Source organism: Alligator mississippiensis, chromosome 14 (assembly GCF_030867095.1).
Source record: "Alligator mississippiensis isolate rAllMis1 chromosome 14, rAllMis1, whole genome shotgun sequence".
NCBI lineage: Eukaryota > Metazoa > Chordata > Crocodylia > Alligatoridae > Alligator > Alligator mississippiensis.
Window position 1 is genome coordinate 27,291,579 of NC_081837.1, and position 12,358 is coordinate 27,303,936.

The window sequence follows — 12,358 nt, forward strand, 5'->3', positions numbered from 1 at the left end:
ACAGCGCCGTGCTGCGCAGCCTGGGGTGGTGGCTCCGTGAAGGGAGCGGCACTGAACGGGGTCCGAGCTTGACACGATGAAACAGCCAAAGAGGCAGCGCACGCCCCGCTTCGCAGCACCGAGGTAAGCTTCAGGACCCCGCCAGGGAGGGAGGGAGGAGCGGGCGGGGCGGGGCGGGGCGAGCACAGCGCCAGCGAGCCGGACCAGGGCGTGCGGGGCTCCAGAAGAAGCGCCGGGACTGCGGGGCTATGGGGGCCGAGCCGTGTTGACCAGCACCAATCAGAGAGAGGGGGCGGGTAACGGCACCACCTGAGCGGCGGGCGTGGGAGCCAATGGCCGCCGCTGCGGGTCAGCCCGTGGCGGCGTAGCCGGGCGTGAGGGGCGGGCCCGTTTCGTCTGGTCTGGTCTGGTCTGGTCTCGGGAGTGGGGCTGCGGGCGCCGCGCGGGGCCATGGACCGGGTGAGCGGCTCCATAAAGCAGGTGTCCAATCCGCTGCCCAAGGTGCTGGGCCGGCGCGGGGGGGGCAGCGGCCTGGACGTGGAGCGCGACGGCTTTGAGCGCAGCCAGGTAGCGGGGCCTGGGGCGGGGCCGCGGGGGCGGGGCGGGGCATGCCCGTCTGAGGCGCTGGCTGCTGGGCGCCCCGAGGCGGCGCCCCGTGTTGCGCTGGAGGAGCCCGGTCCGAGCTCAGCCGGCCGGGAGCAGTGGGGCCGGGCCGGGCTCTGGCCTGCGGAGAAGGTTTCCAGCAGGGGCTGATGCCGCAGGCGCTGGCGGCTCAAGACCGGGGCTGCGCGGTGGTGCTTGCAGAGCTGGAGCAGCCTGATCTTATTGGTCCTTTGGGAAGAGAGGGCAGAAGGCTTCTGGCTTCGGGGACCTCTCCTGTGCTGGCTGCTCTGGCGGTTGGAGCTGGACGCCCGTGCGGCTGTGGGTCTCCCACATCAGCACTGCGGGCGCACTTGCAGAGGTTGTGCAAACACAAGCACGTGGTCGCTGAAAAGGAGAGGTTTCCTTCTGGAGTTCAGCTCCAGACCCGCGTGCCCAGGGGCTAGTGCAAACCGGGATGTTCTCTTAGGCTGCAAACAGGCATCGCTTTTGTATCAGCCTTTTTCATGGTGACACAGAGCCCAAGCATGGAGACTTCTGTGCCCCTTGTTGTATCACGATTGCCCAAAATCGTGGCTGTGATATGTATTAAAATGTGCCTCTTTTGTGGCAGATGTTCATTTGCTTTGTGATGGAAGAGTAGGGGTGGCCTAGAGCTTCCTGCACTCTCCAGCCAAACTGGGCATATGTTCCCAAGGCTTTAGGAGCCCCTGAAGCCCTGGAAGTGCCTGCCCAGGTTCTCTCACTTTCAGGGGCACACCCTGGAAATCTCCCAGCAGGGCATTCTGCGGGTGCAAATCGTGCCCTGGTTTGGGGTGTACCTCTGCAAATGGGTTTCCTCACTTGCAAAGTCACACCCTGGAGATCTGGTAAGGGGACTTCCTCAAGCACAGGTGTGGTGCCATTGTTCCTGAGTCAGGACACATCCTGCAAATGAGGGAACGTGCAGTTCTTCCATTTGCAGCAGCATACTTTGAGCCAGGGTGAAGCAGCATGATTGCACACAGTATGGGTGCCTGGGGCATCCTCTGTCACGGGATTCCCAGGGTGGGCCTCTAACTGGGAGAACCCAGGAGCAGCAGCAGCGGTGCAGCCATGCAGGACAGTGGGTGGTATCTGTGTCACCCAGTGAAGCCCATCAGCTCTGCTGGGACACATCCTGGCACAGCTGATCCCACTTCAAGGACAAGTGTGTTTATAGCCCTAGTGTTAATCAATGCTGGTATCATTACATTGACTTATTGCACAATTCCCAAATAAGCTTTAAGTGTCTGTTTAATATTCAAGGCTCTTCAATGCGTCATGATGACCTGTGTTAATGGAGAGACAGAGTTAGTCATGTTAATCTGAAGTCAAGCAGAAGGCAGGGTAGATTTGCACTATATAAACCAGGGGCAGTTAATTATTTTGAGTGGAGGGCTGCTTAATGAGGTTTGGTGAGTTGTCAAGTAGCCCTGCTCCTTGACAGATGCCCTGCCCTTGACTTCTATCTTGGGACCGGAAGTTCCACCCCTAACCGCTGACAGAAATCCCTCCCCTTGCCCCCCTGCAAATATTCCTCTTGGAAGTGGGGGTTGCCAACTTAGAACCAGAAAAAAACCAAATCATACACTAAAAGTCAAATGCCTACTTTAACTTATTTTAATTTTATTACAAAAAATATTTTCATTGTGATTTGTGGTTGTGTGTTCTATATAGAGGTGACTGCACAATAACTCAAAAATAAATTCTTAGTCTTTTATATTGGGTGTGCTGGAGGTGGGGGGTGATGGGGATGTGTGGGTGATGGGGGGGTGTGGGGGTGTTTAGGGGTGTGGGTATGTGTGTGGGGGGGAGTTTGTGAGGGGGTATGGCTGTCTGAGGGGGCATAGGGTATGCTGGGGGGCTGCCGTGGGGGGCGGGGGGAGGTTCTGGAATACACTGTCTTCTGCAGTCAACACAGGCAACACTTGTGGGGGTATGCATCTGTCTATGTGTGTGCTTTGTGGGATGTGAGGGGTGTGGGGACCCCCCCCACACACACTTCCCCTCATTGTGCAGCAGCAGGTGGGGGTGATGGTGCCTGGCTCCGGCCAGCACTGCATGTTGCAGCAAAGAGTGCAGCCCTCGCCTGACCGTTTGTTTCCCTAGTACTCCCCGCGCTTACGGGGCACAGGAGTGAAGCTCCAGCATGGAGCTGGATGCTTTCCCTGCCCCAGCCCACTTCAGTACCTCAGGCTTTCCTCCCGTGCCTTGCAACTGTGTGGAGTGCTGGGGAAATAAATGGCCTGGAGGGGCCTCCTTATAGTGCTGGCCAGAGCCAGGCAGCAGTGCTGAGCAGAGCGCCCCCTTCCCTGCTGCTGCCCTGCCCCCCCCCCCTGCCAGGGCTGTGCATCATGGGGGCAGTATGGGAGGGGTCCTCATACCCCTCACACCCACACCTTGCCCACCCAAGCTCCTCACTGCTGCTGCCCAGGGGCACGGGCTCCACTGCAGCCAGCCCCATGCTCTGTGCTCCTGCCCAGCTGCAGCCCCACCTGCATCCCAGCGTCCCTGCCTGCTGCCCTGAAGGAGCGGAACACTGGAGAAGCCTGCAGCAGCAGTCCCGCCCTGTGCTAGCGGGGCTGGCCCTTCCGCCTGCAAGGGTGGGAGCGAAGCATAATAGGATATGTTGGGGGTGGGTATAGGTGCCTCACTTCTACCCTTGTGGGCAGAAAGGCTGGGCAGGATGCAATTCGTTGGGTGCTGTGGGCCAGATGAACGTGCCAGCTGGCTATATTTTGCCCACCCCAGTATAGGCTAACTAAAATAAATTTTCATCAGCCTGAGTTCACTTAGACTCATGCTATGTAATGGAATTAGCGATGCCTTTCATTCAGAGTCTCCCCATTTGTTTTGAAGTACTGAGTGCACCAAAGCGATTCAGTATATACTGTTGAGAGTTCAGTGCTATGATGTGAGCATCAGGTGCTATCCTGAAAAGTCACAGCTGATTGCAGATGCTCTGAGCTGTGCCCCCACATAGCTCTGTAGAATAGGAGATCAAATCTATCAGTACACTACAATATCTCCCTATCTCCAAAGGGAGTCTCTAGGCAATAGAAGAGAACACAGAATTGAATGAACAGCTACAGGCTGTGATACAAATTGTACTTCAGGGGTGGACAGACCAGAAAGGACAAGTACCCCAAGAAGTTTTCCCTGGTGGCAGGGTATCAATGACCTATGTACACAAGATGGGACAGAGCTGTGATCACTGCCAATTAAAGACAGAATGTCATGAAAAGAATATACATGCTTTGCATCTGGGAATAGAGGTGAGCTAGGGAGGGTGTCTACTGGCTAGGCAACCTCAGACTTGATGAAACTGCAAGCAGCAACCAACCCACAAATATTATCAATCTCTCCACACACACGCTTACCAAAACTATAACCTAAACCACTGGCTAGGCATTAATTCTCAAATGAGGACTTAGGTGCAGCAGTGTGAGGTGTGCAAAGAGCATGGAGATAGACAACAGAAAGATGCTGCAGCCTCATGAGATTTCATCACAACCTTGGGAAAAGGTTTGAACAGATTGGTTTGTGTTCAACGATAGAAACTATATGGTCACAGTAGATTGTTACTCCGAGTTTTGTGGGGTGGGCTATCAAGAAAACACTTGAACAAGACCTCTGATTAGGAAGCTGAAGGGACACTTCCCCAGGTATGGCATACCCAATACCTTGTACTGCACTCAGGTCCTGATATATAGAAGAATTCAAAAGATTTAGCACAAAATGAGAATGTGAGCACAAGATTTCTTCCCCAAGATACCCACAAAGTGATGGAAGACAGAATTGCCTGTCAAGATAGCCAAAAGACTCATGGAAAAGGCAAAAAGAACTGAATACTATTTCTTTGTCTGGCTTTGTAGGATTATTGCAATACCTCTCTCAGGGTCTTGATAGTAGCCCAGCCCAGACACTGATGGAGGGAAGAACCAGGACATTACTTTCCTTGGGGACAGTCTGCTACAACTGCCTGGAAGGAGAGCAGACAACGCTCAGAGGCTGCTAATAGACCATCTAGACAGGCAGGACTCAGAAACTTGATGCTTCTTCACATAGGGGAGACAGTCTCTGTTTAACCATCCAACTGTCACACACAACAGTGGCAAAAAGCCACTGCTATTAGGCCATGGGCCTATGAAATAATTACTAGGGTTGTGTGAAACAGCACTGTTCCATTTTGACTTGCATTTCGACATTTCGATGGAACAGCATTTCGTTTCAAATTTCGTTTCGATTTGAAACCGCTGTTCCATTTTGTTTCGTCGAAACAGTTTTGCTGTTTCAATGCTGTTCTATGTTTTGCCCATAGGGAAGCACAAAACAGCTTATAACATTGTCATTTCTGGCCTGATTTGGATTAAACTTACACAAAAAGTAGCCCCTTCTGAGGGCATGAAGCCTGCCAAGTTTCAAGTAGATAGGTGCAGGGGTTTCAGGGAAGCTGCACCTCAAACTCTTGAAAGCAAAACTCATGACATGGGTGATGCTGTGTATGTGTTAAGGCACAGCAGGGTGAAAGCTGCAGGTATGCTAGCCCCTGCTGAGGCCACAAAGCCTGCCAGCTGTCAAGGAGATGGGTGCAGGGGCTTCTGGGTTCTGAGGCCCTGCACCTCTGGCTGCTGACAGGCAAAACTTGTGACATGGGTGCTTGTGCAACTGACTGTCTGTCTGAGGGCATAGGGGGGTGAAAACTGCAGGACTCCTAACCACTGCTGTGGCCACAAAGCCTGCCAGCTGTCAAGGAGATAGGTGCAGGGGGAGTCTGGGTTCTGGGGCCCTGCACTTCTAGCTGCTGACAGGCAAAACTGGAGCACACAGCTCAGTAACTGACACCAAAATAGAAAGCAGGGCAATTTAAACAATGCTGCCTTTTATCCTTCTTTTCCATCCCTCCCCCAGAGCACTGGGATGGGAAGAGACCTCAGGGAAGCATGACCGTCACTGGCCAGCTACACAGTCAATAATGAGAGCACTCCTTTCCCCTCCCTCTCCTTACTGTAGTTTCCGTTTTCCTGCAGGCAAGCCCAGCTTGAGCTTCAAAACTCGAAACGTTTAAAAAATTTCGAAACATTTCGACTTGTTTTGTTTTGAGGCTTTTTCAAAGCTCTCTGTTTCGTTTCAATTTCGCTGTTTCAAGCACAAAACGAAACTGTCGGCAAAATTTCACACAGCCCTAATAATTACTGCTGACTGTTGGTGGTTAAGAAGAAATCAGACAGTTGTTGAGCAGCTGTGGTAGGGAACCAGTATTCAAGGAAAGAAGAGACCAGAGCCCAAATGACTCTGATCAGGTCTCAACCATCAGTTGATCAGAGGTCAGAGAGTCATATTCAGCAAGGAATAAAAGTGGCCACCAGGAAAACAAACGCTGACAGGTCTTACTACTAGGTAGGGTTCTGCATTTTTGGTTTTTATTAAAAAAAAATCCTGGAATTTTTCGAGATTTATCTTCCAAATATAAAAACCAGGTTGAAATTGGGATAAAAGGAAGAAAAGAAAAAAATGGTTTAAATTGAGGGAAATAATAAATTGAGGAGTGGGGGGGGGGGGGGGATGAGCACGCATGCACATGCGCCACCCCCTCCCCACCCCCCTGGCAGGAAAGTCTCCTGGGGGGAGAGGTGGGGGGGAAATTGTCATCCCCCCAGCCCAGCACTGGCCACAGTTGCCTCTGCACTGACCCTGAACACAGCCCTGCACCACCCGGGGGTAGCTGCACCATTGGGCTGGAGGAGACAGAGACCCTGGAACCCTTGCACCCACCCTGCCAGGCATTGTGCAGCTGGGGCAAGGTGGAGTGCAGGACAGAGCTGCGGCTCGTCCGATGGGGATGGGGTGCCAGCTCCTGCTGCTGCACAGGTCCCAGAAGGCATGGGGGGCATGTGAAAAGCGGGTGTAATTCAGTAAAAACTGAATAACTTCAATTAAAAAATTGGATAATTTATCAGTGAAATTTGGTAAAAAAACAAAAATGTGGAACACTACTATTAGGATTCTTTTTGCTAGAGTCCTCCAAGGATTGATACAGCAAACTGTCCGATGTGGTATCAAGTGAACTTTTTAATAGCAGTTTCCTCACTGTAATATGACCTGGCAAATGGTTTCTTCAGACATTACAACAGTGACCTTCGGTGGTACCGGCCTCAGATCCTCTGCTGGGTGTGGGATGTTAGTTTCTGGAATCTGTTGTTCAATAAGAATTCCAAGGTTGCTCCTGTCTCCCCAGGTGGCAACACAAAACACACACTACCTCTTTGTTTGTCTACTACTTTAGTAACTTTTTCATCCCAAATTGTCCAATCCCCTGGATCTGTGCCAAACATGCCTTATACGGTGCACCAATCCCTTGGCACTGTGCTAGCCCCATTCCTTATAGGAAAACTGTTGTCCGTTGCTCACCTAGTGCCTGTGGCAGAATGCCATCTCTGTCTCTCCTCAAACTCTGCTATCAGGTGGGGAATCAATCCGACAATTTGGTTACCATGGTCACTGCAGAGGGCAGACACCCCTGGCCCCATCAGCTTCAGGTAACCCTGAGTTGTAACCTGAGCTGGAGACATTCCTGAGGGAGGGGGAAACCTGCTCCCTTTGCCTACTTGACTGGCCTCACACACCTGGGTGGGGGCTTAAACTCCCTATTGTTCTAAGAAATGTCATCATGACTGGGAGGGGGCTAGAGACCCTGCCAGGCTACCCGGCAACCAGTGATGTATTTCAAATTGGTTGGCTGGCAGCCAACAGCTGCTGGCCTTTACTGGATCAGGTAAATGAGGTCATAAGGTCTATATAAGTTAGGCACTGCCCAGGAGGCAGGGCAGGAGCCGTGATGAGAACTTGCAGAGAAGCTGGACCATCTGAAACTAGCTCTCTTTTTTGAAACTCATATTCAGTGAACTGCTTGCCTCCAGAGGGAATCTCCACCTGCCTCTGGATGATACTTGTGAGTAAACTACTTGAAATCTAACTATATATAGCTTGCAGTAACTCAGATGCGTGATCAAAGGTTACCATGCCACTAAGGTATTTCTCTGATATTGCTCTACACTGTACCCTATTCCAAACCTACTCCTTGTAACCAATAAAGTTTTCATCTGTACATAGCATGGGAGACTTATTGAGAGAGGGTCTAGATTATGCCTTGGGGTCCCCTTGGTTCAGCTGACTAAGAGAGACCACTATTTGTACTTCAGACTGAGGGAAGCACCCCAAGTTCTTGTAGTGGGGCAAGTACCCTCTAGTATTACTAGGCCTGTTTCTTTTGGGGCACAGGTCCAAGATTAGTCCAGACCTTGGGTGGTGTGCTCCAGAAAGGGGTTGGTTGGACATGAGGCACCCCCCCGGGAGGCCCTCAGAGACTGGAAGGTAGTTGGGCGCAGTGAGGCAGGTGGCTCAATGCAGGGGTGCTCCCTACTGGCCCATCACAGCGCCCAGTCACAACATTCACATCTCCCAGACAAAGTTCCCTCTAAGGTGCGCGCATGTGCGGCCGCGCACAACTAAAAGTGCTGCCGTGCACAGCTTTTTCAAGGCTGCACACCAGGAAAGGCTGGAGCCTGGCGAGGGCTCTGGGGAAGTGCTCCGCTCCCTCACATCAGGGCCGGGGAGTGGAGCACTTCCCTGGAGCTGGCGGAGCCCGCACCAGCCGCCTGCCCAGCTTCCATCCCTGCCTTGCCTCACTGCGGGGAGGAGCCACTGCCTGCCCCGAGTGAGGTTCCAGGACACTGCTACGCTCCCTGGCATGGCCTCCGGGGGTGTGTCCCTCAGTGTCCTGGAGCCAGCGGAGCCTCACTCGGGGCAGGCAGCAGCTCCTCCCCGAGGTGAGGCAAGGCAGGGATGGAGGCTGGGGCGGGTGGCTGGTGCAGGCTTCGCCAGCTCTGGGGAAGTGCTCCACTCCCCGACCCTGATGCAGGGGAGCGAAGCACTTCCCCAGAGCCGGCGGAGCCTGTAGCAGGCTCCGGCTCCAGCCCCTGGCCCCCGGCTCCAGCCACCGGCCCCTGGCTTCAGTCCCTGACTCCCAGCTCCAGCCCCTGGCCTATGGCTTCCAGCTCCCAGGTGCAGGGCGGCAAGGGAAGGGGGTGGATGAACCCCTGCATCTCTACCGGGCCCTGTGTGCGGGAGGGGTCCGTAGGAGCGGCCCTGGCCTGGCTGGATTGTACTTGTTTACTATTTTACCTAACTTACAAGATACACAATCACATTTCAGTTTCTGGAGAAATCTCTGAACTTTGCCAAAGCAACAGGTAATTACTGCTGAGTTTTTCCAAGTGCTAATCCAAAGCTTCCAGTTTTTATATACAGCCTGCTACTTGTTTCTCTTTACGTTAATATTTTCTTCAACAAAGATCTATTCACAGGTTCACCGACTTTTACAAAACTAAGCTTTGTTTGTCTTGTCTTATCAACAAATCCATTTCTAACATGTCTCCTTATCCGCACAGTCTTTTAGCATCAAAATATGAGGAAGCACCCTAAGTGCAAAAGACATGTTCATATGGAGAGTCTTCTTACAGGACTGGATTGCACTTGCTTACTATTTTACATAACTTATATCTTCTGAGGTTGGCGTGGAGAGGCTTTAGACACGATGAGAATCTTTCATTTGGCTCCTTGTGTTGCGCAAGTTTCCTTAGTTTAATAGATTTATCCATTGGCAAAGTGTCTGCCTTTGGGACAGAAAAGGATTTATCTTTCTGGGGCAGAACTGGTCTTTCGTTTGGCTCACCCTGGCTAGGAGAGCTTCCTGGGCTGCTGTGTAGAGCAGATGTTGCTGAATGTGAAGATAGCTTTAAACAGCATCTTCTTATTTTTATTTATTTTTTAAACACAGCCTCCTGGGACTTTCTAGTCAAAATCCCCAGCCTCGGCTGCAGGCAACATCCAATGCCTCTGATGAAGGTGAGGGAAAAAAAACCCTCTGACACATAGCATCAGTAGGAGAAAAATTTCCTTTCTGACCCTGTATGGCCCAGAAGCATGGGAAATACCGATAGCATAGGCATAGCTACTAGGGCTGTGTGAAACTTTGGCAGCCATTTTGTTTTGGAGGTGTTTTGGACTGTTTCGGTGCTCAAAACACCAAATCCAAAACGAAATAGAAGGCTCCGAAACATCTCCAGAACTAAACAAAACCATCCAAACTGTTTCGGAGGTGAGCTTGCAGGGAACCAGAAACTCGGGGGTGGGGAGAGAAGGACTGCTCTGACATGATATCTGTAGTTAGCCAGTGTCTGTGATCTGTCCCTGAGGCCTCTTCCAATCCCAGTGCTCTGGGGGGAGAGACAGCCACCGGCTGTCATCCCGTGGGACCACATCCCCAGGGAAGACTCCGGCACAGCCCCACAGCCTTCCTTTTAAAGTGCCAGGAGACTGGGGCCAGAGGGGGGATGGGGCCTGGCATGGCAGCCATGAGGTCTTTTCCCATGGCTCCCCCCGCCGGGGCAGAGGCAGGCACAGCTGGAGGAGCTGTGGGAGAAGCCCCTGTGGCTGCTCTGCCTGACCCCATCCCTCGCCCGGACCCAGTCTCCCAGCACTTTTTTTTTAAAGCTTTGCACTCACCAGCTGTAGCAGCGGTGATCGGGACCTCAAGGGACTCGTGGCAGAGCCCCCCCCGCACAGTGTGGGGCAGTGAGGGGTAGCGGGGATTGCCTACCCTCCCACTGGGTGCCCGTGCAGCGGATGTCGCATTGTGCTGGTGCAGCATGGCTCAGCAGGGCACCATACGCTGTCTGGGAGCTGGGACGACTCCACCTGTCAACCAGGGCCTGGCACTGCTCAGTCCCATTGGCCCCAGCCCCCAGACAGCACCCAGTACCCTGCCGAGCCATGCTGCACCCGCGCCATGGGGCAGCTGCCAGGCGGGTGCCAAGTGTGGGGGGTGATCCCCACTGCCCCGCACTGCACAGGGGCGCTCTGCCATGAGCCCCAGAGGCCTTGATGGCTGCTACTACAGCTGGTGAGTGTGGGGCTCCTTCTCTATCACCGCTTTTGGTTCTGTTTTGTCATGCATCTGCTGATGAATGATAAAATGTGGTTAGCTTTGCTGATGATTTCCTCCACTATGACTGTGAGATCCCTTTTCACTTCTATGCTGCTGAGAGGGTCACTTCCCAGCCAGCAGGTGTGCTGGATATTTTTGCAGCCTAGGTGCAGCACTCTGCACTTGTCCTTGTACTGCATCCTGTTGCATACTGCCCACTTTTCTAACGTGTCCAGGTCTGCCTGCAATCGTTCCCTATCCTCCAGAGCATGCATTTCACCCCACAATTTAGTATCATCTGCAAACTTGGACAGAGTACACTTCACACCCACATTTGAGTCACCGATGAAGATATTGAAGTGTACAGGTCCAAGGACCGAACCCTGCGGGATCCCACTACCCACATCCTTCCAGGTCAACATCGACCCATGTACTACTCTCTGGGTGTGACTGCTAAGCCAATTTGCCACCCACCAGACCATGTAAACACCTATGTCACAGCCTCTTAATTTATTTATGAGAGTGGGATGAGATACCATAATGAAGGCCTTGCTAAAATCCAAGAAAATGACATTCACCCCTACTCCTGCATCTAAGCATTTTGTGACCCTGTCATAAAATGAAACCAGATCTGTCAGGCATGATCTACCTGTTATGAATCCATGCTGGTTTCCCTGCTGCATTATTTTTCCCGCTGGACTCCCACAAATATGATCCTTCATAATCTTTTCAAAGACCTTTCCAAGGATGGAGGTGAGACTGACTGGCCTATAATTAATTGGATACTCCTTCCTCCCCTTCTTGAAAATAGGGACCACATTGGCCCTTTTCCAGTCCTCCGGGACCTGACCTGAGCGCCATGAGTGCTCAAACCGCCATGCTAGTGGTTCTGCTATGACACCAGCCAATTCCTTCAGTACTTTTGGATGCAGCTCATCTGGGCCTGCTGACTTGAACACATCCAGTCCATCCAAGTGACTCTGCATCAAGTCAGCATTGACAGTTGATGGGCGGGTGTCCCTCTGATGCCCATCTAAGAACCCATTAGGAGACTTATCTTGACCCATGTTCAGGAACAGCAGCAAAAAACTCATTGAATAGCTCAGCCTTATCCCCCCTGTCTGCCACTAATAGCTTCTTCTTGTTCAATAGGGGTCCTATGCTGCCCTGCACCTTCCTTTTACTCCCTATATACCTAAAAAAAAAAAGACTTTGTTGTCTTAATTTGTGTTGCCAGCCTCAGCTCTGTAGTTGCTTTGGCTTTTCTACCTGCCTCCTTGCAAGTGTGGGCCACGTAGGTATACTCCTTGGTAGCTTCTCCCTGCTTCCACTGCCTATATGCCTTCTTTTTTTCCTTAGGCTTCCCTGGATTTCCCTGTTTAGGCAAGGAAGTTTTTCGGCTCCTTTCCCCCTTTTCCCTTGTACTGGGATAGTCTTCCTCTGCACCTGAAGGATCGCTTCCTTTAGAAATGACCACCCTTCCTGGACTCTCATCTTGCCAATACTCTTATCCTGCAGTGTGTCATTGACTAGACTCCTAAGCACACTGAAGATATCCTTCCTAAAGTCGAGCACTTTCACCCTACTATTTATCTTACCCACCCTATGCCATATGGTGAATTCAGTTGATTGGTGGTCACTGTCCCCAAGGTGACCATGAATCTGCAGCTCACCTACCAGGTCCTCCCCCATAGCCAACACCAAATCCAGTAAGGCATTACCACTAGTGGGACTGTATACCTCCTGCAT

The 12,358-nt window shown here is 52.1% G+C and overlaps 1 protein-coding gene across 4 annotated transcripts in view; it reads left to right on the forward strand.

Annotated features, from left to right (window-relative positions):
• Window positions 1-373: 373 nt before the first annotated feature.
• HIP1 (huntingtin interacting protein 1) overlaps window positions 374-12,358 on the forward strand; it is a 170,163-nt gene continuing 158,178 nt past the window's right edge. The window contains exon 1 of one of the 4 annotated variants that reach the window (XM_014609869.3): window positions 374-459. In XM_014609869.3, the coding sequence (XP_014465355.1) occupies window positions 451-459 (9 nt within the window). In that variant the 5' untranslated portion in view covers window positions 374-450. Of the gene's footprint in view, window positions 568-12,358 lie in introns of all 4 variants that reach the window. The other 3 variants (XM_014609864.3, XM_059717345.1, XM_059717344.1) reach the window with 3 other exon arrangements.